We start from the raw sequence: 21,586 nt of genomic DNA on the forward strand, positions 1-21,586 counted from the left end.
AAATCAGAATTAATAACATGAATATACAATCTTAATAAATTGCTGCCCACTGGTTGAAATAAACTGTTATTTCCTGAGTCACAGCATTTACAGTACTGTTATGAGCTGGTAGAAACCAGTAACAGTTCATTGGCGCCAATGTTAACATGATAACATTCATTTCAAAATGTAAATAAATCAACAATTAAATTGAATTTTATTTATTTATTCACTTTTTAATATTATTTATACATAACTGCGTTCACTTTAATATTTACTTAAATAAGAACGTTTTTCACTTGTTCGATGTTCATTTTCTTATGCTTGTTCGTTGTGAAATACTTATGCTCTGCGCATAATATTTCCTGAAATATTTTTTACGTACGTTTTTACGTTTAGGGTAGTTTACATTATTGTATTTAATTATGTTTTACCTTAAAAAACTTAAACCCATACAAAAAATGCTTTAAGCTACTTAATGTTAATAACAAAACCCACCATTGTTTTTGTTCGTTTTTCATTGTGTTTTCTTTTTGTTTAGGCTTGCCCTACGTGTATTCGCGTGAATTATGTAGAAAAAACAATCACAGTCCATTGAAAATATATAAAATTAGTTGTGTTTGTATGTGATAAAGTGCCCGTTTCGGCATCGAGAAAAGGTCTAGTACAGAAGGTTGCAAATAATGGACATCTAGAGCAACGGATTACTGAATTCGTGACACAAAATATTTACAACATTGCATTTAGGAGTACCTAAACCTTACGCTTTAAACTACGAAAGTGCGGAACTTAGCCTAAGGAAAAACGAGTGCCGAGCGGAAAGCTAAGGAAAGCTGCGAATGTGCTTAAATAATTTATGACATTTGGGCAGATACGAGGGGAAGTGAAACTCGGAAGCGGAAGTAAGAAGAAGACCCAAAGTGGGGGGTAAACTAACTAGGACGACAAGGACGACTAATCGTGTTCTAAAGTAGGCATCTATAAGTAGCGTAATATCTGAAGATCCTAGCCGCGCTTGGACCGCAGCACTAGGAGCGTCAGCACCAGGAAGCCCACGATCCAGGACAGCGTGCTCACATAGCCGATGTACACATCCGACTCCAGTATCGCCCAGCCACGTGTGAGGATGGAGCGCAGCGAAGACGTGGCCAGCGTAAGTGGCAGGCACAGTGATATGTATCTGGGTGATAAGAATACTTTAATTTCCATTCACAACAAGTTAATCCTCGCAAGAACTCACCTCAGCACTACGGGCATGCCCTCAATCGGCCAGATCACTCCAGACAGCAGCAGGGTGGGATAGAAGGAGCCCAGCGCCAGCTGGATGGCATTCCTCTCCAGCTCGCACACCGAGGAGATGAGGAAGCCGAAGCACATTCCACACATGCCCTGCAGCAGGGTCAGCACGATCACCCAGAAGAGATCGCCGTTGTTGGTAACACCGAACACCACCAGCATGAAGATCAGCACCAGAGTGGTCTGTCCGCACATCACCACGAACTGGGTGATCACGTGCGAGAAGAGGATCTCGAAGGGCGAGACGCCAGCCACCCAGGAGCGATCCAACAAGCCCTGAAATGAAGTAAGCAAATTTCATTATAATTGTTCCCTAAAATAGATAGATTCTCTCGAATTACCTCAGTGCGCTCAATGATTAAAGCCGATGACGTCAAAGCGACAGCCAAGAAGAATACAATGCTATTAAATATAAGAAAAGGAAAAAAAAAACATTAATGACTCGTCCATTAAATGTATATCTATGAAACCTACGTCAAGATCACGCCAGGTGCCACGAAATCGGTGAACGATGGATTCATGGTGCCGTAGATGGGGTCCCTGAACTGAATGGGCACGTCGCCCAATTTTGGATTGCTGCCGCACTGGCCGAGAAGGCCCATGGCAAAGTCCCTGAAGGCCAGCTGGATGTCCCGATTGAGCATGACGCCGATCTGCTGGTTAGACATGTCCAGCCAGACCTTGACCTCGGAGGAGTCGATCGTCTCGTCGTCGGAGTCACGTCCCAGATTGGCTCGGGCAATAAAAGCGTCCGTGAAGTTCTCGCTGATGTAGACTGCCCCCCAAGCTGTGCCCTTTCTCACTGCTTCTTTGGCATCGTCCAGGTCCTCATAGTATGTTTTAACCACGCTTGTATTCAAATGACTCAGATAACGACATCCCAGGTTCTTGAAGTGGCATCCGTCCTCCCAATAGCAGTTTTCCTGAGAATTAATGTGTTGGAATTGGTTAAAGGTCAAGCGATTTAAGCATTAAAATAGTTGAGCTGGTATTTAATTCAAGTTGCATGATAATTAAGTTTATTATTTTTCTCATATAAAACGCTCTGCTTGATTTTTATATTGTATGGCATCAAATGTTAATAAAATCCCTATGTAACTTTAATAGGTTTTTATGGTTGAGTAGTTTTTAATGAAATGGAAAGTGGTATATACAAATTACTTCAAAAAATCTATAAATTACAGTCGGTATTCAAACTAACAAGCTCTTAATAGCTTGAGTTTCAGTTAATGTTACCTTGAATACTGAGTTAAGTCTTTGAATGTGCGCATATTGTGTGTATAATGTGTATCTTACCCTTACCGTGTCGTTCATCTCTCCGTTGACTATGGCCAGGTTCAGGCCCTGGGGATCTCGTCCGATGGCCAGGCAGAAGAGGATCACCTGCATGACGGGCAGGGCGAAGATGAAGAGCATGACGCCCACGTTGCGCCACATGCGGAGCATGTTCTTGGTGAGCAGAGCGCGGATCTTGCCCTTGGAGGTGATCTTGCACAGGTTGGCATAGCAGTCCTGGCAGCTCTCCTCGTCATTGGGATTATTGTTGCGCCTGGACGGCGGCGGGCTGTAGGGCTCCTGGTTGAGCTGTCGCAAACGATAGATTAAAAATTAACCCTAGCAATCGCAAGGATATTCCAAAACGAACCGTGTAGATGGAGCCATTGCTGTCGTTGATCAGCACCTCCTTGCTCTGGTGGAAGTTGAGGCCCACCACGCCGCCCTCCTGGCTGGAACTCGGCTTGTCCATCTTGCTGCCAAAGGCCATGGCGTGCAACGAGATGTTGTTACTACTCCCGAAAAACCGGTTCAAAACCACAAACAGATGGAGGTGGAACACAGATTGCGAGCATGCGAGTGTCGGATGGAGGAGAGTCATAGTGGAGAGTTCAAAGTGGTGATTAGAGTGGTTGTCGTCGGGTTAGCCACGTGTTGCATGCCAGTCTAGATCCTTACCTGAAGTTCACATGGGTCACATCGCCCTTTTGGCTTTGGATGCGGGACAGCTTAAGGAACACCTCCTCCAGGCTGATGCACTTGTAGATGGAGAGCAGGACACTTGGTGACTCTTCGGCCAGCAGGTGACCCGACCGCATCAGACCGATCTAAAGATAGTTTATTAATTTAAATAAATTAAGCCACGTAATCTCTGAATCCCTTACCGTATGTGCCTGTCGTGCCTCTTCAATATAATGTGTGGTGATGATGACCGTCTTTTGGCCCGCCTTGGTGATGTGCACCAGGTGATTCCAGATGCTCTGACGCAGCAGTGGATCCACACCCACGGTGGGTTCATCCAGGATCAGCAATTCTGGATCGTGCATCAAGGCCACAGCGAAACTCACACGACGCTGCTGACCACCACTGAGATTCTTGACCAGCCGCTTCTCCGAGGGCAGATCCAGGAAGTTGAGCAGGAACTGTAGACGCTCCAGGATCTCCTTGGTCTCCATGCCGAAGATCCAGCCAAAGTACATCATGGTCTCCTGGATGGAGAACTCTCCGTACAGGGCGATCTCCTGGGGCATGTAGCCCACACGTTTTCCGGGAACACCTGATCCCCTAGTGCCGGGCTTGCCGCCCAGCACAAAGATCTCACCGGCGTCCATGTAACGACGACCCACGATGCAGGACAGCAGGGTGGTCTTGCCACATCCGGAGGCTCCCAGAAGACCATAGCTGGGAAGAAAAGAAAAGTAATATTAACTGATTAAAAAGTGCTTATTGAGGACGGAATGTTGAAGTTATAAAATTCTAACATATACCATGCTAAATTCAAACCTTCATTTATTATTTGTAAACACTAAATGAGTATACACAATTATATTGGCTTTTTTTTACATCTTTTTAAAAATACTATTGGAAAGCAGACTTTACTTATTAGCATTTTTATTTTTACTGAAATGTCACATTTTTATACGTTTTTTGACCATTTTACGGGGTTACAAAAGGTCAAGAAGCCAACCATGACAAAGAGGCAAAGAGATTAAATGAAAAGCAAGCAGAAAGAGGGAAAAACATTTAGCCAATTCAGCACGAAAACTGTCGCCACAGTAAACAAGCCTATATATGTAACTGGATAGATATACCAGTATATATGTACGAGTATATATACGATCGTGGCATGTCGGCGGCGATGTCAATGCTAATTCCAGCAGTTCAAGTTGAATTATTTCGAAATGTTTACCTTGAAATGTAAGAAATGCCCGCAGCTATCACAAAATGCGACTCCGCCCCATTTTGGTGTGTTTGGGGAGGGGCTAGTCCCCCATTATTATTATCACCAACATCATCATGATGAACTTGGCGGCTGTGATTATTGTGATTATCGCATTGTTAGTTTGTCGTCTGTTTTCGTTTGGTCTTCGGCCTTTGACAAAAAATATTGCAGCTCGTAGGTCGCACGTTTTGGCCTCTTATTGAATCTATTATTATAATTAGCGTGCTGAGCCATTTAGCGAATTAAACGAGACAAAATCTGATAATATAGCCCCTGGGGATGGAGGAGTGTCTGTCTGGAAGTTGGCCAGCCTTTAAACGACTCCAATCGCTAATGCATTGACTTTGAGAGCCCAAAAGCAGTTCGTTGACTCGCTCAAAGCCGAAAGAGATATATATGACTAATTCGGCGACCTGACCTAGGTCAAAAAGCTGAACGAACCAGGCTGTTAACTGGGTCAAGATTGCTGCACAGACGGCGGAGAATAAAATAAAAAATCCGTTACGACACAGCATTAATTCGCTGAATTAATCACTCAGAATGCCAAAAACAAGAAATAAACAAAATTTAATAATACTGCTCGGGCCGTAACCAATGCCAAAGGCAGCGAAGAAAAAAAAATGAATATACGATTTTTTATTTTTATGGCCCCTAAATGTTTGCCAAAAATTCGTGCGCCGCCATTAAGCACATGTGCCGCGACAAAGATGGCAATAGATCAGTTTGGGGGGTCTCTGAACAAACATCATTATTGCTTTTCAACCATTTGCAATTCTATCAGACGATAATCGATCAATATAGCCGGGCATATTGGTTTTGTTTCGAGAATAACGCAAATAAGCCCGGTGTCTGGCATACAAATAGATTTCGGGATTAATTGGCAAGACGTGTGGACATAGAGCCGCGTCATTGACGTCAGTTGGGAAGCGGCTTAATTGGGATCACTCCACCAGGGGCTTCTCTGCGATCCGAGATCAGGTGAACTTTGCTAACGACCCTCGCTTAGCCGCTAGAATTATCATGCAAAAATGCCGTTTCAATTGCAAGATAGTCGAACAACTAAACCGGTTAGTCCCATATAATAGCCGCAATTAGACGCAAGCGTAACCAAGTGACCTCTGATGTAGACGAAATCGGATCGGAGACCGGTGCAAGTGCAATCAAATCTCAGACACAAGGAAATCGACTAGCATTGCTGCTAATTTCGAATTCGAGTTCAGCCTGCACTAGGTGCTAATTACTTTCGCCGTTTCTATTTTATGAACTCGCTAAATTGAGCTGTCAACATTTCACTTTTATTGATGGATCTCCCGCCCCAGAATCGCGCGAATCGCTCGAATCGCTCTCACTCACATTGTTCCCTTGGGCACGGTCATGTTCAGGTTGTTGAGCACCTGGTTGGCGTTCTTCTTCTTTCCATACGCCTTGAAGGCATGCCGCACGGATACGGCGGCCTGTGTGTTCCGGGGTCCATTGGCCGGAGCACCCCATGCCGCCACGGCATTCGGCTGTGTGCCACCATCGTTGTTTGTGGCCGCCATTGCGGAGTCTGTGGAAATGCTGCAACGAAATCGGGAAATATGAATTAGTTCAAGGTTTCAGGTTAATCGTTTAAAAAAATTATTATTATCATAGTACCTAGAGTAATTAAATTATAATTGTTGAAATACTACAACTAGTATTATTTCTAGAGTTTATTACTACACAGTTAGCAGTTCATTATATTCATATCCAAGCTGAAATCATTTGATACCTATTTCCCAATCGTAGCTTATCGTATGATAATAGAGTGAGTAACCCAAAGGTTACTTATTCAATAGAGCTAAAGATAATTTCAATAAATAAAAACACAAATGGCTGTGTCTAAAAGTAAACAATGAAACAGCAATTTCAATGCATAAATCGTAGGAGAATTTACATTTTAAATGCACTTTGTTATTGAACTTGAAAAAGAATTGAATTGAATTAAGATTAGGTTTATTTAACTTTAGAGATCAATCGCGGAATAACCAATATATTTATAGACTTTCGTATGAATTAAATAAAAGTAAACAAAGTAAGACCTCAGTTTCCATTTCCATACAAGTCGCTAAACTTTGTTAGGCGACCATTCTTTCTGTTTTGTAAGACCATTCTGAGCTATACCTTTTAAGTACGAACATTACGGCAAATCATCAGTGTTAACCATACATTGTAAAGAGTTTTGGCGATACAAAACTGGTTTCATTCGCTAGCTAGAATATTTAATAGTGTTATAATTGGCAGCTTCCTGCTGTCGCATATCAGATATATTCATTTGCATAACGTTTTGCATTTGAACTCGCGTTGAATGTGTGTTATGGGCTTTGTGGGGTATGCTTCAATAGTTCGGCATCTCGGCACCGAAACTATGTCAGCGGCACACATTGCAAAAAAGCATAAAACAGAGCGAAACGGCAAAAAATACAATGGACAAGCTTGGCAACACTTTTCATTTCAATATTTATAGTTGGGCACTCGTCTCTTGAGCAACGCGCTTTTTGGCCACTTGGTCGGCCGAAAAGCTGGAGTCCAGCCGAAGTTAAAGTTAACGTTAAGCTTAAGTCGGATTGCATGCACGAGGTGAGGTAAAGTCGTTGGCCAAATCTGGTTTTGGACCAGCAATGGTTGATTGCCCAACAGCCATCCATCCTCTACCAAGTTGGTTAGCCGTCGAGCAAATATGCAAGCCCACTTTGCAGTTTGCAGTTACCATTTGCATTTGCATTGGCAGAAAATTATGCAATTTCCCATGCAGTTTTTGCACGCGGCACAGACGTGTAAGCAGCCAAAAGAGTCGGCAATTTTGGGTCAAGGTTAGCTGCACTGTTAGTCAGGGAAAGAAAGTTCATAATTGCCTGCAATTAATCACATTCGCACCTTTTAAACATATTTTGACTGCTAGCTATAAATTATTTTTTCGGGTTTTCATATCATTAGCGCTGGCAAACGAGCAAGTCATACCAGAAAACGAGAAGCGAGACAAACAGACCCAAATATAAATAACACGCTGGAGGGGGAAACTAGTTCAAGGTCACTAATTGAGCGCATTCGATTGACGATATTTTGCCTTTTTTCGTTCCCACCGATGTCGCTTTCGAAAACGAAACGATTTGGCCGTCTCGAGTTTTTGCTAATAGATTGCGTTACTTCTCGTTAAGATAAATATTGGATCGGCGGCAAATATTTGCATTTATTATATGGCACGAGATGGGTTGGGATTGGAATTGGGATTGTGTTGCCCAACGGTCGAGTGGCGAACAAACATCCTCAAAAAGCTCCGTTTGCAGGGAAAATTAAGTGGCTATATTATGCGGCCTATCAAATATTAGCATAATGCGCTGACAACATTTGGGGCTGGGCCGCACGAATTCTGAATATCAAACGCATTCAGAAATGCTGCCATGCTGCAATTTCATTCGACCGGTTGACGAAATGTGTTTCAAGTTCGTTGCCTGGGTCTTTCGATTTGCGTACTGTGGTTGGCGCGAAGTTAGTCACAGCCCAAAAGCCAAGAGACAACAGCCAACACTCGCGGGTTGCGTAAATCGGTGCGTCGCTGTGTGTGCCAGTGAACAATGGACAAGGTCAGGCCAGGTAGTTTTTTATAATGACAACAAACCGACATTTTTTCCTCTGCTCCTCACATTTGTGCTTGACATTTATGGCTTGAAGATTTCGGTCCGCCGATGGAGGTGTTTGTTTGTGCTTGTGAATGCTTATTGATAATTTAATTAACTATTAGAGCGCTATTTATGCATGCAGCGATGTGTCCAGCACGGGTCCACTATTTTTTGGGACTCTTATCTGGTGGAGTTTTTCAGAGACGCACCCATCTAAATGGTGGAGCGTGAGAATTGGTTAGGGTCTGTCAACATACTGAGTTATGGGCGGAAAAAACACTTCGCAGCACTAATTTGTATAGCACAACGGACTCGTCATTCCCCTTAACCAGAATCCATCAATAATATTAACTGCACTACTCTGCCATAACTGACACATTTTCCTATTCGCCCTTTGCTCACCGTGCTAAATGCGAACTTTAGAATGTGTAATTGTCGTGGCGAATAGTTTGAAATAAACGCGTGCTGCGAGAGGCAAAGAGCAGAGTGACTCCCACCGAGACGACAGTGAGGTCATCTAAAGATATAGACTAGGAAGTACACAGGGAGGAAAATGGAAAAATCAAATTTAATAATATGAGTATTGATTGCACAGAACTATGAATTCTAAGCCGATCTTCAGTAAGTTGATTGTTATAAATTGATCTAAATGGGCTTCGTTTTTTTTAGTGCCACTTTACATAATGGCCTGAGAGCCTCCATTTCGTGCTTCGATTTCATTGATGATCGAGCCTCCTAATCGTATATAATCATTGAAGGGAGAGGCATTATCAGGGGCACAAATTGTTCCTGGCTCCGATGAGCTGGAGTCTGTCACGCATCGATGCCAGCAAACGACTGCTGCTGAATGCTAAACACGCCGATCCCCGGTGGGTTCTTGGGACTCCAGACTTCAAGGGAATTCCAAGCCTGGCCCGGTACTTATTATTGGCAGGCAAAACACCTCTTAGCCATTTCCATACAAGTAGCTGCCACACGCGGAAGATGGAACTGTCGTGTAATTGCCTTTTGTTGTACTCTTTTTGCACGCGCATATGATTAAGAGCTTCTATTCTTGGGCCAACGAGGAAGCCATTGAACTGACAGACTTGTCATTTGCCAAATAAATCAGCAAACTCCCATGATATACAGACTGAAAATTAAGGCTGGGAGATACCCAGCCAGTGTATCATCTTCACATGAATCGTTTGAGTCCGCAGAAGTGAGTTTAAAACCAAAAGAAGACGAATTCGCAATGGCAGGGAATTATGCAATGAGCCTTTTGGTATTTGACATAATTACAAACTCGTTCGCCCCGCTGAGAAATGCGGTCGCATTTTTCGGCCTAGCTGGCAAATATGCAAAAGCGATTAAAAAATCAGCAAAGGAAACAAAAAATACATATATGAGCTCACAAGTGGGAAAAAAGACAGGCAAAAGGGTGAAGCGCTGGAAAAGTCAAATCGCTGGATTATGCAATGTTGATGGCTCGACAAGTGTTGAAGTCGAGATCGGGCGTTGACAGCAGGAAACTAGATAATGCCGATTCCCCAAATCCCAAACCAATGACTGATGGCCGATTGACTTGCCACCAAGTGGGTCAACATCAGTGGGTCAAAATGGAGAAAGAAAAAAAAAACGAATATAAACCGAAATGATTGCGTTTGTTTCGCACCTTGATTGCTTGATTATAGTCGTAATCTCTGCACGTTTATCCACGAATTTACGAATTTACTTACGTTGATATCAGCATTTTATTTGCTTTTTCTTCGGCGAAGGTGGGTGTTGGTTTGTTGGCTTTTGTTTCGCCTATTGCTTGTTTTTATTTGCCTTTGTCTAAATGCTAGTTACTTTGTTAAGCGTTTACTTTTACTTCGCTGCCGGGCCAATCTTTTGCAATGCCCAAGTGGCTGAGAGGCTGTGCTTTTTATGTGTTTCAGGCACACATTGCTGAAATGTATAAATAATAGTCATGTTTGAGCGTAAATTATTGTTTGATTTATGCACGGGAGACCTGGAGTTTGCAGAGCTTGTATGTGTATCCATCTATTTTTCTTTGCCGGCTTTTGTGTCTTTCACCTGGGCTTTCAATATGGCGAATGCGTCACGTTGTTTATGATCTGCCAAACTTTTGGCCAAGTCATTACCGGTGATGAATGGAAAATCATCAATGATGTTACGCCATAAGTGTCTTAGAATTTGGGAGAAAAGCCTGCTTCTAGATCACTCGAAAAGCAACAATAACCGGTTGATCAAATTCCCCGTTTCAAACGTGATAAAATCAACACCTTGCGGTGTTTACTTCTGTAGTTGTGATAATGGTATAACGCCGTAATGCTGAGTCATTTCTGATGACTGCAGCGATATACGCTCAACATTCATACAGCTGTGAATATGTCTTGGACTAAAAGCGCCGATTCGATATGCGAACGGACCAAAAGCCGCTTAGTTCAGCGCAACAACAACAATTTAAGTAGTAATAACAATAATAATTGAGAGCCCGATAGCAATGTACGCATTTGACATTGGAACTCTGTTGTTTTCGGAGCCACTTGAAGATGTGTTAAGCACCGCAGTTTCAGCTTTCAGCTTTGAAAACAACAGGCGAGTTCTTAGCAATCATTTGCTATTTGCTGATGCCTAGTTTGCATGCCGAGTGCGTTGCCGTTTTTCTATTGCCAAGGTCAAAAGTAGCTGGCATGCAATGGTGATGCTCCGTGAGTTTCCGGTGCAGCGGAAAGTTTTATCTAAGCGCTAACAAGTGCGTCATCCAATGTGCTAAGTGAGAACCCGAAAAAATGGGGGGCAAACATCAGTTACGAGTTAGTCATCTGAAAAACCCATGGACTCGCAATGCATTTAAAAGTTGCTCAATCATGTGGCCAGTTGAGCATAAAAGCATTCAGCCATTTAACCATTTAGCCGTTTAACCAGCTGCAGACAATGCTTGGATGAATTTATTCAACACAATTTAAATTTCAATGGGGCAATCTCAATGCAAGCGCTGAACGACTTTTCAGCAGCTGCAGACAGGAAAAACCATAATTAAAAATTAACGCTTAATGGGGTACGTGTGTGGGCTACAAAAAGACTTTAATTCGGCCTCGAAAATTATAAGAATAAAAACCGAAAAAAATTCACCCCGATGAACACTCAACACCCAACACTTTCGATCTCTAGCGACCAGTTTTCATTTTCTTCGACTGGCTTTTCCGATGACATAATTTCAGGCACGTATGTCTGTGAGTTGGCTTTTCAGCAGAAGTGCAACTGTATGCGACACACTTTCGTGACTGCAACTTCTTCGACGGGCGGGCTTTTGGCCATTTCTGCAAATGGCGAGCCAAACCAGTTAGCAACTGGTTCTGCAACAGGTCTTTAGACTTTTCTGCGGCCCGTGCCCAAAAATAAATAGTCGAGCACTCACCCTCACTCACCCACTGACTAAAACCAAGGCGTTAGATAATCCAGATGGTAGTTTGTAAAACCAACTTGAGTCGGACCTAATCAATTCGCTAGTGGCGTGTGTCGATTGGCAGTTGTTGCTCTACTAAAACCAGTCTGAAGTCTGATTCCTGCAAAAACTCGAAAGAGAATGTACCGATTGCCTCAATTAATATTTAATTTTCTCAATTGTTGTGTATGTCTCATAGTTGCACAATCACATACAGACAAATTGGAGTTCAGCAGGGGTCACGTGAACCCCGACAAGTGTTGGGCTTGCCATGGAATATTTTTCACCCCTTTTGAATTTATAATGTCCACGAGGCTGAATTACAGATGTACCTTTAAGGTCTACACAGCTGTAAGGCCAATTGAGAAATCAATATGACGAACTGTCCTACCGATTTAATCTCAAGCCGATCATTAAATATCTTACTTGACTTTATTGAGCAATTAGGGTCTGTTGATCGGTTATTAAGTGACCGGCGTCATGGGACACAGCACAGCATTAAGTCCAGTTTAAGAACAATTTGATTCTGATTTGTTATGCAGCTCAGGGCAATCATTCAGGGGGAAGTATTAGCCGATCGCTTAAAATCGGTTAGAGCAATGCAAATTGTGTGCAATTAGTCTAACAATCCCCATAATCATATCGGAACGGATCCGATTGCTAAGCGAATTTTCTCGAGTTCTGCCGGCTATTTATATAAGCTTTTATCTTAATAGCTCAGCGCCGCTGCCTTGGTATTAATTAAGTGTCGCACCGTTTTACGGCTTAATAATGATGCCTATACCTCTGGATATCTAGACACAGCCTCAGTCAACTTCACTCTGTTGCCGAGTGGATTGGATCGCAGGCACCTTGAACTCTGCTCGAGGCATAGCCGCGACGTGATAAACAGAGAATAAGAGGCCCCGAAAATGCTCACAGACCGAAAGAAAGAAAGACAGATACTGGAAAATAAAAAAAAAAACCCAAGTCGAAAATACCAGTTCAAGTTTAAACTTTAAATGCTGCACAGCTCGGAAATGCACATGTGGAGAGAGAGGGGCTAAGCCTTGACAACTAATTTCAGGGCCTTTGCCGAAGGTCTCTGGGTGCACAAAATACGACGATGAATGCAGTTTATTGTAAGATAAAATTGTTATTATTATGACGCTTTGCAACTTGTGCAATGAAAATGCAAAAAGTCACAGAACTTAATTGCGCTGAACTTTGCTCGAATTGCAATTTGCAATATCCAGGGAAAAAGTGGCTATGTGCTTGTAGTTGACCTCTTCCCATTTTAGTGGTGGGCGTCACCTAAAGCCGCTAATTTGTTTATGACACGGGGCGGACCAGCTGGAATGCGCTGATCTCAGGCAAATACTGAGAATCAAAGAGCTTTTAGCTAAATACTTATGGCAGTCGTAGGTCAGAAACGTGTTTTTTACTGCTCGAGGAAAGTGCTTGAAGTCCGGCACTAGAACCAGAAAAATTCCACTGCAACAATAATCCAGGCAGATATTGTTACCGGGACTTCTGCACTCTGCCATATAGCCAATCATTAAAAACAACATTACGCAAAGTGCTATGGCGATAATATTCATGTACAATGGCTGCATGAATGACACATCGGTGCGATGTGAAATGCAGTTAATGACCGAAATAATGACCACATTTTCCACATTTTTTTATGCAATTCACATCCATCACAGGCAAAATGTGTGGCAACATCGCGATGGAGTTGCCGTCGACGGATTGGTAATATCAGAGTGGGCATATTCTAACAACGTTTTTGGGAGGGAGACGATGACGACCACTCCACCCATTATTTGTATGCCAAACGCGGAGCACACGCGTTGGAACATTTTGAGCGGAGAGGGCAACGCGGGCGGAGACATCCACTTTGTTATTGATGATGTGGATCTCAATGATGATGATTATGATGATTGTGGAAGTTCGCAAACAAAGTAATTGACGACAAAGCAGCAGAGGGGCCATTTGTTTTTGTAAAGAATAAGCTGTGGTTCGCTTAAATATCATACTGAATGCCTTTTGGGCGATTTCCTGAAACGTGTGTCGATGTCGGCACTGTTGGCCATTCAAGCTCGGCAAATTCCAAAAAGTCCCAGTTTGTTTGATGAGCAAATTTACACTTACAATGCGCGTTCTAGTTGGCCTGGGAGCAAATATGTTTGCACACAATTTCAGTCGTTTCGCTGGTTTCGTTTTATAATCCACTTCTCGCCAAACGAAAGACTTAGGACACGAACGCGATCGCTTGGGATCTCGATCGCCGATTGATGGGATCTGTCGACGTTCCACGGGGGTTCACACAAAAAACGACGAGCGGACCGAGGGAGCGTATAACCGGAGCACTTGCGTTGCGTTGAAAGGTTCGGCCAAGACTGACTTTGAGTCGCTGGCCAAAAGGCGGACTGAGCCGAGCTGAGTTGATTTAAGCTGATGCTGAGGCGCTGTCGCTGCCGCTGCGTCGACGTCGGCGCTGCTGGCTTTGCACTTTACACTTTGTCAATGGAAGCGACAGAGATGGAGGCAGCGCAAGAGCGAGTGCGACAGAGAGGGAGCGAGCGAGCGGTAGGCGAGCGGACTGCGATTGCACTTTTGCACGTGCGTTTCAAGCGCGACTTTAAACGCGTCTAGTTGTTGGACCTGCGAGTGACTGACTGTCTAAGTGCCTGAGTCTCGACTGAAAAGCTAAAGCTTAAGCGATAGCAGACCGCAAAACACCTGCGCCTCAAAACCACTCGAAAAGCCACTCGCTTTTGAGCGGTTTGGTGGCAAGTTAGCGGCGAATGAGCTCGTCGCGTCCAGCAAAACAAGTGAACGAGTGGCAAGTTTGTTGGCTTCGCTCCTGGCGGCGGTTCACCTTCTCTGAAAAAGGGCCCCGGTTTTTGGGTTTTTTACGTCGTTGTAGTGACGTTACATGTACATACCACTTATGCAATCCACGAACGACCTTGGCTATCTTCTTCTTCGGCCAGAATTGCAAAAGCCCAGTGGGCCGCTCACCCATTCACTGCAGCTCTCTTTTTTTTTAGATCATTTAATGGCTTCATTTGGCCGTAATTGCAATCGCAATCCCATTAAAATTCCCATGTCTTTTTTTTAATTAGGGCTGCTACTGCTTTTCTTTGCACAAGTAACTAACAATCCAACTGGAGCAAAGTTCGCCGCTAATAGATCAAATGGGCCATGGAGAGATATACATTTTTGCAGCTGCTCAAGGCGAAATTAAATGCCTTAATTACTATAATTGCTATGCCAAAGAATGCTTTTGGTGGCTGAGTGATGGACAGACAGGCAGCCAAGCCGCAAAATCAATAAACATGTCTATATTAAAATTTTGTTGTTTGCCTATTGCACAATTTCAATGTCATCCAAGAAAAAAAAAAACCGAAAAAATTAACAAGCCGGCGTTAAGGGCGTGACTAAGGGCGTTTGTCGTGTGTTAGGGAAAAACGAAGCCACAAGAAAGAAACAAGAAAATATCCAAACAGACTAAACTGTCCACTTTTGCGCAATGTTGACATTGAAAATGCACAGCCAACTTGGCGATGTGGGTGTTTCTGGCCAAAAGAGTGCCATCGAATCGGGTGTTGTAACAAATCGCGTTCGAACATCTTAAGCAGGTGGTCAATGGTCAATGGACAGCAACCCAATAGCAATGGACAGCATGTTGGGCTTCAATTTTTTTTTTGGAGCTTTAAATTTTTTCTTTTGCTATTAAACGGCAATTAACTGGCAAGGTCGCCTGCTGTACATTATAATATCTGCCCGTCATGCATTCCTGGTATCTAAAACAGCGTCTTATCAAGCTAATAAATCGATATTTAATAGGGCTGTGTGATTTTTTCCTTACATATTACTCATACGCCAGATGGAACCGGCAGTCGAATTTAATGAATCGCATAAAACCGATTTCGCGGCTGACTGATGGGCCTGTAAACATCCTCGTAGTCGCTGCAATGGATATTAGTGTAGTGTAAAAAACAAGCAATTCAGACTTGTTTCAGGGGATATCAAGAAATAAATAAACGAAGTGCGTCGCTGTCGCACTTGACATGGTTTTTGGAATATACGACGCGCAACGTGCTAATGAGCCCTGAAAACACTGTTCCTCAGCCCTCATTCATCATTAAATTGGAATATGAGGCAATAGTCTTATAGCGGTTATGATTCACTCCGCTCATCCACATCTTGTTTCCATTTCCATGTAATTTACAATAAGTAAAAAGCCAGGTCATGGTATACTAATTTGTGCAGTGGAAGTCGTGTGAAGCCTTCAATATTTTGGCTCTTACAAGTTGCAAATTTCGTAACTGTTGTTTTAGTTTCAACTAATGGGTAGCGCCCACACAAGTATAACTGAGCCAACACAGTTTGCCATCAAGACGAAATCCAAAACTAAGCTTGCAATTTTCTAAGTTGGCTTTTTGTCTTTCTTTGTCTTTGGAAGTTTCTTTTTTTGACCAGTCATGCTGTACAAGCAACAACAACACCTTGGACAAGTTTGTTGACTTCGGCTTGGGAAAACGAGAACAACAACAAATGGTAACTGCGAAAATAGCAATAAAGTTATTAAAGAAATTGGTTGACAAACGTTTTCGGGTTTTGCCATTGCATCAATACTACACTCGACAGCTTCACTTACAATTTCGGCCTTTTGTCTTGCGATGTGCACATTTCAAATCCACATTTATAGCCCTCCATTCCCAGTCTTAGTCCCCATTCATTTCGGTTTAGTTTCTTCTTTCCCTCCGTTTTTCGGTTTATCTCTCTGTTTTTATGCTGCTGTGAAAATGGGCACAAGGTCGTCAGTTTGGAGAGGAGGAAGTTTGCTGGGAAGCTGGCGGAGCAAAGAGGCCAAATTCCAGACCGACTGCAGAAGCCTCAGCCTGGCTTTAAATTAATTGCATCCAGCCACGAGACGACGGTGTCGGCAAACTAAAGTCCATAAAACGGATTGCACTTAATGATAAAATTTCCCTTTCGCTCAAAACTCGTTTTTGTTCGCTCACTCAGACTGTGTCCTAACCCCCTGTGAATCACAGAAGATTTAATACAAGAAAGAGGAATTCATAAAGCGTGCTGAAAAAAAGATCTTAGCGCAAAATTAATGGTAACTCTTTGAGCGAGCAATGTAATTAATTTGTATCTTCCTGTTCCTGTTCAACCATAGGCAACAATTGACCTCAAGTAAATTGCAACTTTAAAAGCCATCAGATCAATTAAGTTTCATTCAACTTTATAAAATTGTTGTGTGCAAATCTTTCCAAGATATTCAAGATTGTTCTCCGATTTTGCTCACTGCAACTCAGAGCAATGGAGTGGAAAGCGCCAGCTGCCGCCAAGCTTTTCAGCACTCAAAGTAGTTTCTTTCGCGGCTTGCCAAATATTATGCAATTTCTACAGCTCGGAGCTGAGGCTCGACTAGTTTGCCATATTTTCGAGTGGCCACATGCAAAGCAAAAGAGCTGCTAATGTAACAGACAAATTAATTACAATTAGGGGCTGTGGCCCATTGGTTTTGCTGCAATTACTTGGTTAACTTCGAATCACTAAGAAGAAGCTGAATAGTAAAGTGTATCTGACTCGACTCGTCTTCAGCTGGTATAATTTGTGAAGATTTTGGCCAAAGCTATCAAAAAAGAAAAAATAATACCCGCCCCAAATGTGTCAAGGTCTTTTGTAAACTACCAAATGAGCAAAAGAAACAAGCCACATAAAATCAAATCAAATGGAAACCGAGAGCTGGTTGAGCGATTTGGGACTGAGCTCTATTTTTCGAATATATATTTATAATTATCGGAGGGAAAACATTTTGGCATACAATGCACGGCATTTGAGTCAGATTTTTGCCAAGTTGATTGGCCGCGTTGTGCAAATTTTTTGTTGTCTGTTTGACCATATTTTGTGGCAATTAGCAGGCTGGCCAAATTTTTTGCTAATGCTATGAGCAAATATGCTGAAATAGTTGCTATAAGACAATGCATGTTGCTTCTTGCAGTGAAAGTACCTTAAATATATTGCCGAAATTTCAGAGAAAAACACGATCATAGCAACGTCATTGTTTCGTGGAAACGACGGCCGAACAAAAGCCCTAAGAACAAGCGAAAATTTATGGGACCGTCTTTATTCAGGATAATTATATTGAGCCTACGTGATATGGCTGATATACATTAAAATTTAGCTCACACTTTACAATTCCGAATTGTGTTCTTCAGTTTATCAAAAGGTGGTAGGTTACTCAGAACTTTTAAAGCCAGTGACACTTGCACACCGCGGAAATAAATCTTCAATTGCTAAAGTTCTTATGACAGGCGTGTGCTTTTTTTCAAATTAAGATGACTTGGGTATTTCCTTTAAGATCTGTGGCCTTACAGGCCAAACGACTGTCTCCACAATGAGTGGGATAGAAATTAAGCATAATATACCTTAATGGCTAGAAAACAAAGTTCAACATAGCTTGTAGACGTTCTGTCTGAAAATGTACGTATAGAACATGGCGAAAATAGTTACTAATGTACCACAAAAGATGGTTTAAAATACATCTGCTCTACGACCTTTGAAGTTGATTACTGGAGATCAACGAGCCTGTACATTCTCAGATTCAGTAGGTATAATCGTGTGACTGAGCAATCAAATGGTTATTGAGCTTTAGTTTTTTGTCTCGGCTAATGTCATTTATTAGACGACGCTGACGATTTTAAATTACTTTGAAGCTTTTGGTTTGAGCTTGAGTTTTATACCATTTTGCTACGACAATAAATTCAATAAAAAGCTTAAGAGTAAGCGGGCTTTTGGGAGCCAAGCCAAGTTTAATGTATGACGAAAAAAAGTGGTAGCTATAAGATTCATCAAAGCTCATATCGAAGCTTTTTACACTAAGCTGCACATTTTGGGTTCAACGTATAAAAAACAAAAACCATCAAATGTTAGGCTTAGCTGTTACAAATACATAGTATATATAGATACTAAATTTGAAACGAATAAACTTCCTTCTTAAGTAAGCGATAAAAAATAATTTTAATTGCTTCATAAAATAACTGCGCAGATTACAGATAGCTATCATTCATTGCATATGGTTTTGCAATTCCAATTGAATATTCAGCCATTAGAATTTTTATTTTAGCGCGTGCTAAAACTGTTTTAAACGTATGAGGGCGTGCTTGGGTTGCAAATCATCACCCATAATCGTTCATAACAACAATTAACGACACGCCAGGAGCGACATTTATAAGTAAAACATGTTGACAGACAAAAAAAAAGGCAGACAGAAATCGGAGTAATTTCCCAATACTTCGATGCCACTCACAGCTGAACTAGTTCATGCGGAAGTGACGTAGCTGATCGTAAGGTGGATAGATGTTGTATAATGAAGGCCAACACAACAGAAACACCGTTAAAGGCAACAAACAATCTCATTTCGACCATCGATACGGCGGTTATAGACCCGACCTAAAGCCGCATTCGAATGCTAATGATATGATTATGTTTGACATATAACGTGGTACATGGGCGTTGTCTTAAAAAGGGAGCTATTATATTAAGTACACATTCATTTATAAATATTATCAAAACAAAATTCTTTGTAGAGCACTTTTAAATTCATATTATAAATTTGTACCCTAAATTGATGATATACTTATGTTGCTACGCCCTTGTTTGGCATCGCATGTGCTGCCAATATTATGTCATTCAAAAAGCAAACCAAAGAAGAAACCTAGCATAAATGAATGACCAATTTTATTTGCATAAAGCCGATACTTTCGCAGCGAAACACACCTCCCTTGTACCTGAAGTTGCGTGGAATTATGGCAAAATTATTTTTCACACATTGTGCGAAATCGACCGATTGCCGGATGTGCCACAATCCACTCGGCTGCAAAAATCTCCCGGCTGACGCTGATTGCGGCGATGATGGACGTTAATTTGTACGAAAACTCATTTGTTTGCCATTATTTGTGCGGATTTGTTAGGGAAATTATTGAAATTTGCAATTAGTTATATTAAATGCTAAGTGCTGAAAGCCAGCCAGCCGTTTCCGAGCGAGGCTAAGCAGTCTCTTACTAGAAACCATCGCCCTATAGCTTTAACGACCCTGGGTTCTATTTTTAAGCCTTCAGTTTAGCGTTCAGTGGCTCATCGCAGAGTGTGCCATAACTTGCTACGAATTTGTTACCTTACTACGTATTTATATAATTGCGAATTTCACTCGTCACTTTGTAAAGTGGCCGAAGTTGCTTAGCATGTGAATAAATGCAATTAAAGCCCAACGCTTAATAAGCATGACGTGGAATTTGCGCAGACTATTACGAATTGCAAAATTGGGAATTTGCCAGGCGGCGACAAGCTGGGCTCACGGATTCCTGCCTCCGACTTCGATAATGATCAGCTCCCCAGTGAGTTGTCTGTATTTTCATTTCACCTAGCCACCATCAATCTGCCTTGTGTAATGCATCGAACTCCAGATGTCGAGGGTGTCTATCGAAGTGTCATTCACATTTGGATACCAAATAAATACTTCACAGCTCGCCCAGAAATGAATGTGACTGTATGCGATTTCTTTCAATCGGCTTATTTGAATATTCATTAATCGGCAAATCGGACTGATAAATATGTTTTTCGATCCGGCGTTCTAAATATAAATGACTTAAAACACGTGCTCAGTTGTTATGCAATGTAGAAGTTTAAGCTTTAGCTTTGCAATAAAACATAAATCAATTCAATCGAATCGTAACGAAGATACAATGTTCTTGAGCCGCGACCTCGAAGGAAACCACAATATGTTGTTATTGCTTGGGTAAAATCGAATGACTTCGGCAACGAACTTCAGATGATGATCGGTAGATGGTTCAGTTCCGTTTCGGCGACGGCTCTCGACTCAACGACTTTTTTATGGACCATTAAGAGAACTGTTAAGCCAGCTGTAATGGCTGTGACTCACATGGCACTGGGGTCCGACCAGCTAAAGTGACGCTTTATCCTTTCGAGGTCCATGACGGGCTGCTGCGTCTGCTGTTGGCTCAAGGTTGCCTCTTTCTTCGGCGCCATTTTGCCGTTTCCGAAAGGGATGCACTGGGCACTGGGCACTGGGCAATGTGGTTCAATGGATGATGCGAATAGCAGTTGCACAACTGGTTTGCCTGCCGCAGCTGCCAGTAAATAGTCTTGTTTATTTCGATTTGTTTCTGCACACACACCGATCGGTTTCTCACACTGAAATTCGCGTGCGCCTTCGCACAAAACAAAAGACTTAGGCAGCGAACTAAGACTTCATATTAGGCGCGAGTGAGCGAGCGTTTATTTTGCCTCTTAGCTTTATGCTTTGTCTTGTAACAGCTGTTTTCTGGTTTTCCAACTCAAAACGTGGACTCGAACGACAATCGCGAGGGCGCGGCGACAACAGCGGACTTCGAAAAGAGCGCAGGTAAAACACGTAATTTGATTTATAACAAACGCTTCTTTCTTATAGGGTACACGTAATAAAAGCACGAAGTGATATCGTTTTCTTTGACTATATGGCTATAGCTATAGCTTTGCTGCCGATTTCTACTGCTGCTGCCAAACGCGCCGAAGTCGTGAACGAAACTGAAACCCCAAGACGCGCGCATCAGGCGCAAGAGCTGCCGAAATGCGACAAAAGCTGCAAAACGAGAGAGTTGCCGAGAGATTTGTGTAAAAAAAGAGACCTGAGATCGTGGGCTAGAGAAAGAGAGAGAGATTGTATTTTATACGATGTTGATATAGTTTTTTCACATGGATAAACATGCATGGCTTTAGTCATGCACATGGGGCAGTGAAATATTAAAAATCGAACACACCAAGCCAACGAACTTGTTGAGGGAATGTAAATTTGTTAAATTATTGCAAATGTAATTAGTTAAAATAGCAGGTGCATAGTATAAGCAGTAATACACTATTAACATTTATATTTTCGTGAGACAACAGTTTTTTGGTTGAATTAAAGAGTGCAAACTTTAAATTATATAATTAAATGTTTTGCAGAGTTGCATAGCTATT

The 21,586-nt window shown here is 42.2% G+C and overlaps 1 protein-coding gene across 9 annotated transcripts; it reads right to left on the bottom strand.

Annotated features, from left to right (window-relative positions):
• Window positions 1-186: 186 nt before the first annotated feature.
• Window positions 187-21,166, bottom strand: LOC6555426 (ABC transporter G family member 20). Of its 9 annotated transcripts, none has more exons than XM_015153548.2 (11): window positions 13,700-14,265; window positions 9,852-10,062; window positions 5,846-6,052; window positions 3,435-3,951; window positions 3,229-3,377; window positions 2,921-3,026; window positions 2,578-2,859; window positions 1,750-2,198; window positions 1,617-1,677; window positions 1,220-1,551; window positions 187-1,159 (listed from the first exon to the last, which is right to left on the bottom strand). In XM_015153548.2, the coding sequence occupies exons 2-11, from the start codon at window positions 9,863-9,865 to the stop codon at window positions 985-987; spliced, it is 2,292 nt and encodes a 763-aa protein (XP_015009034.1). In that variant the 5' UTR covers window positions 9,866-10,062; window positions 13,700-14,265; the 3' UTR covers window positions 187-984. The 9 variants fall into 9 exon arrangements, with proteins under 9 accessions (XP_015009034.1, XP_015009035.1, XP_015009037.1 ...); XM_015153549.2 differs by having other exon boundaries at window positions 2,921-3,062; XM_015153551.2 differs by having other exon boundaries at window positions 2,572-2,859; window positions 2,921-3,062.
• Between the last annotated feature and the right edge of the window lie 420 nt (window positions 21,167-21,586).

The sequence above is a fragment of the Drosophila erecta genome, unplaced genomic scaffold (genome assembly GCF_003286155.1).
Source record: "Drosophila erecta strain 14021-0224.00,06,07 unplaced genomic scaffold, DereRS2 tig00000000-arrow-pilon, whole genome shotgun sequence".
NCBI classification, from domain to species: domain Eukaryota; kingdom Metazoa; phylum Arthropoda; class Insecta; order Diptera; family Drosophilidae; genus Drosophila; species Drosophila erecta.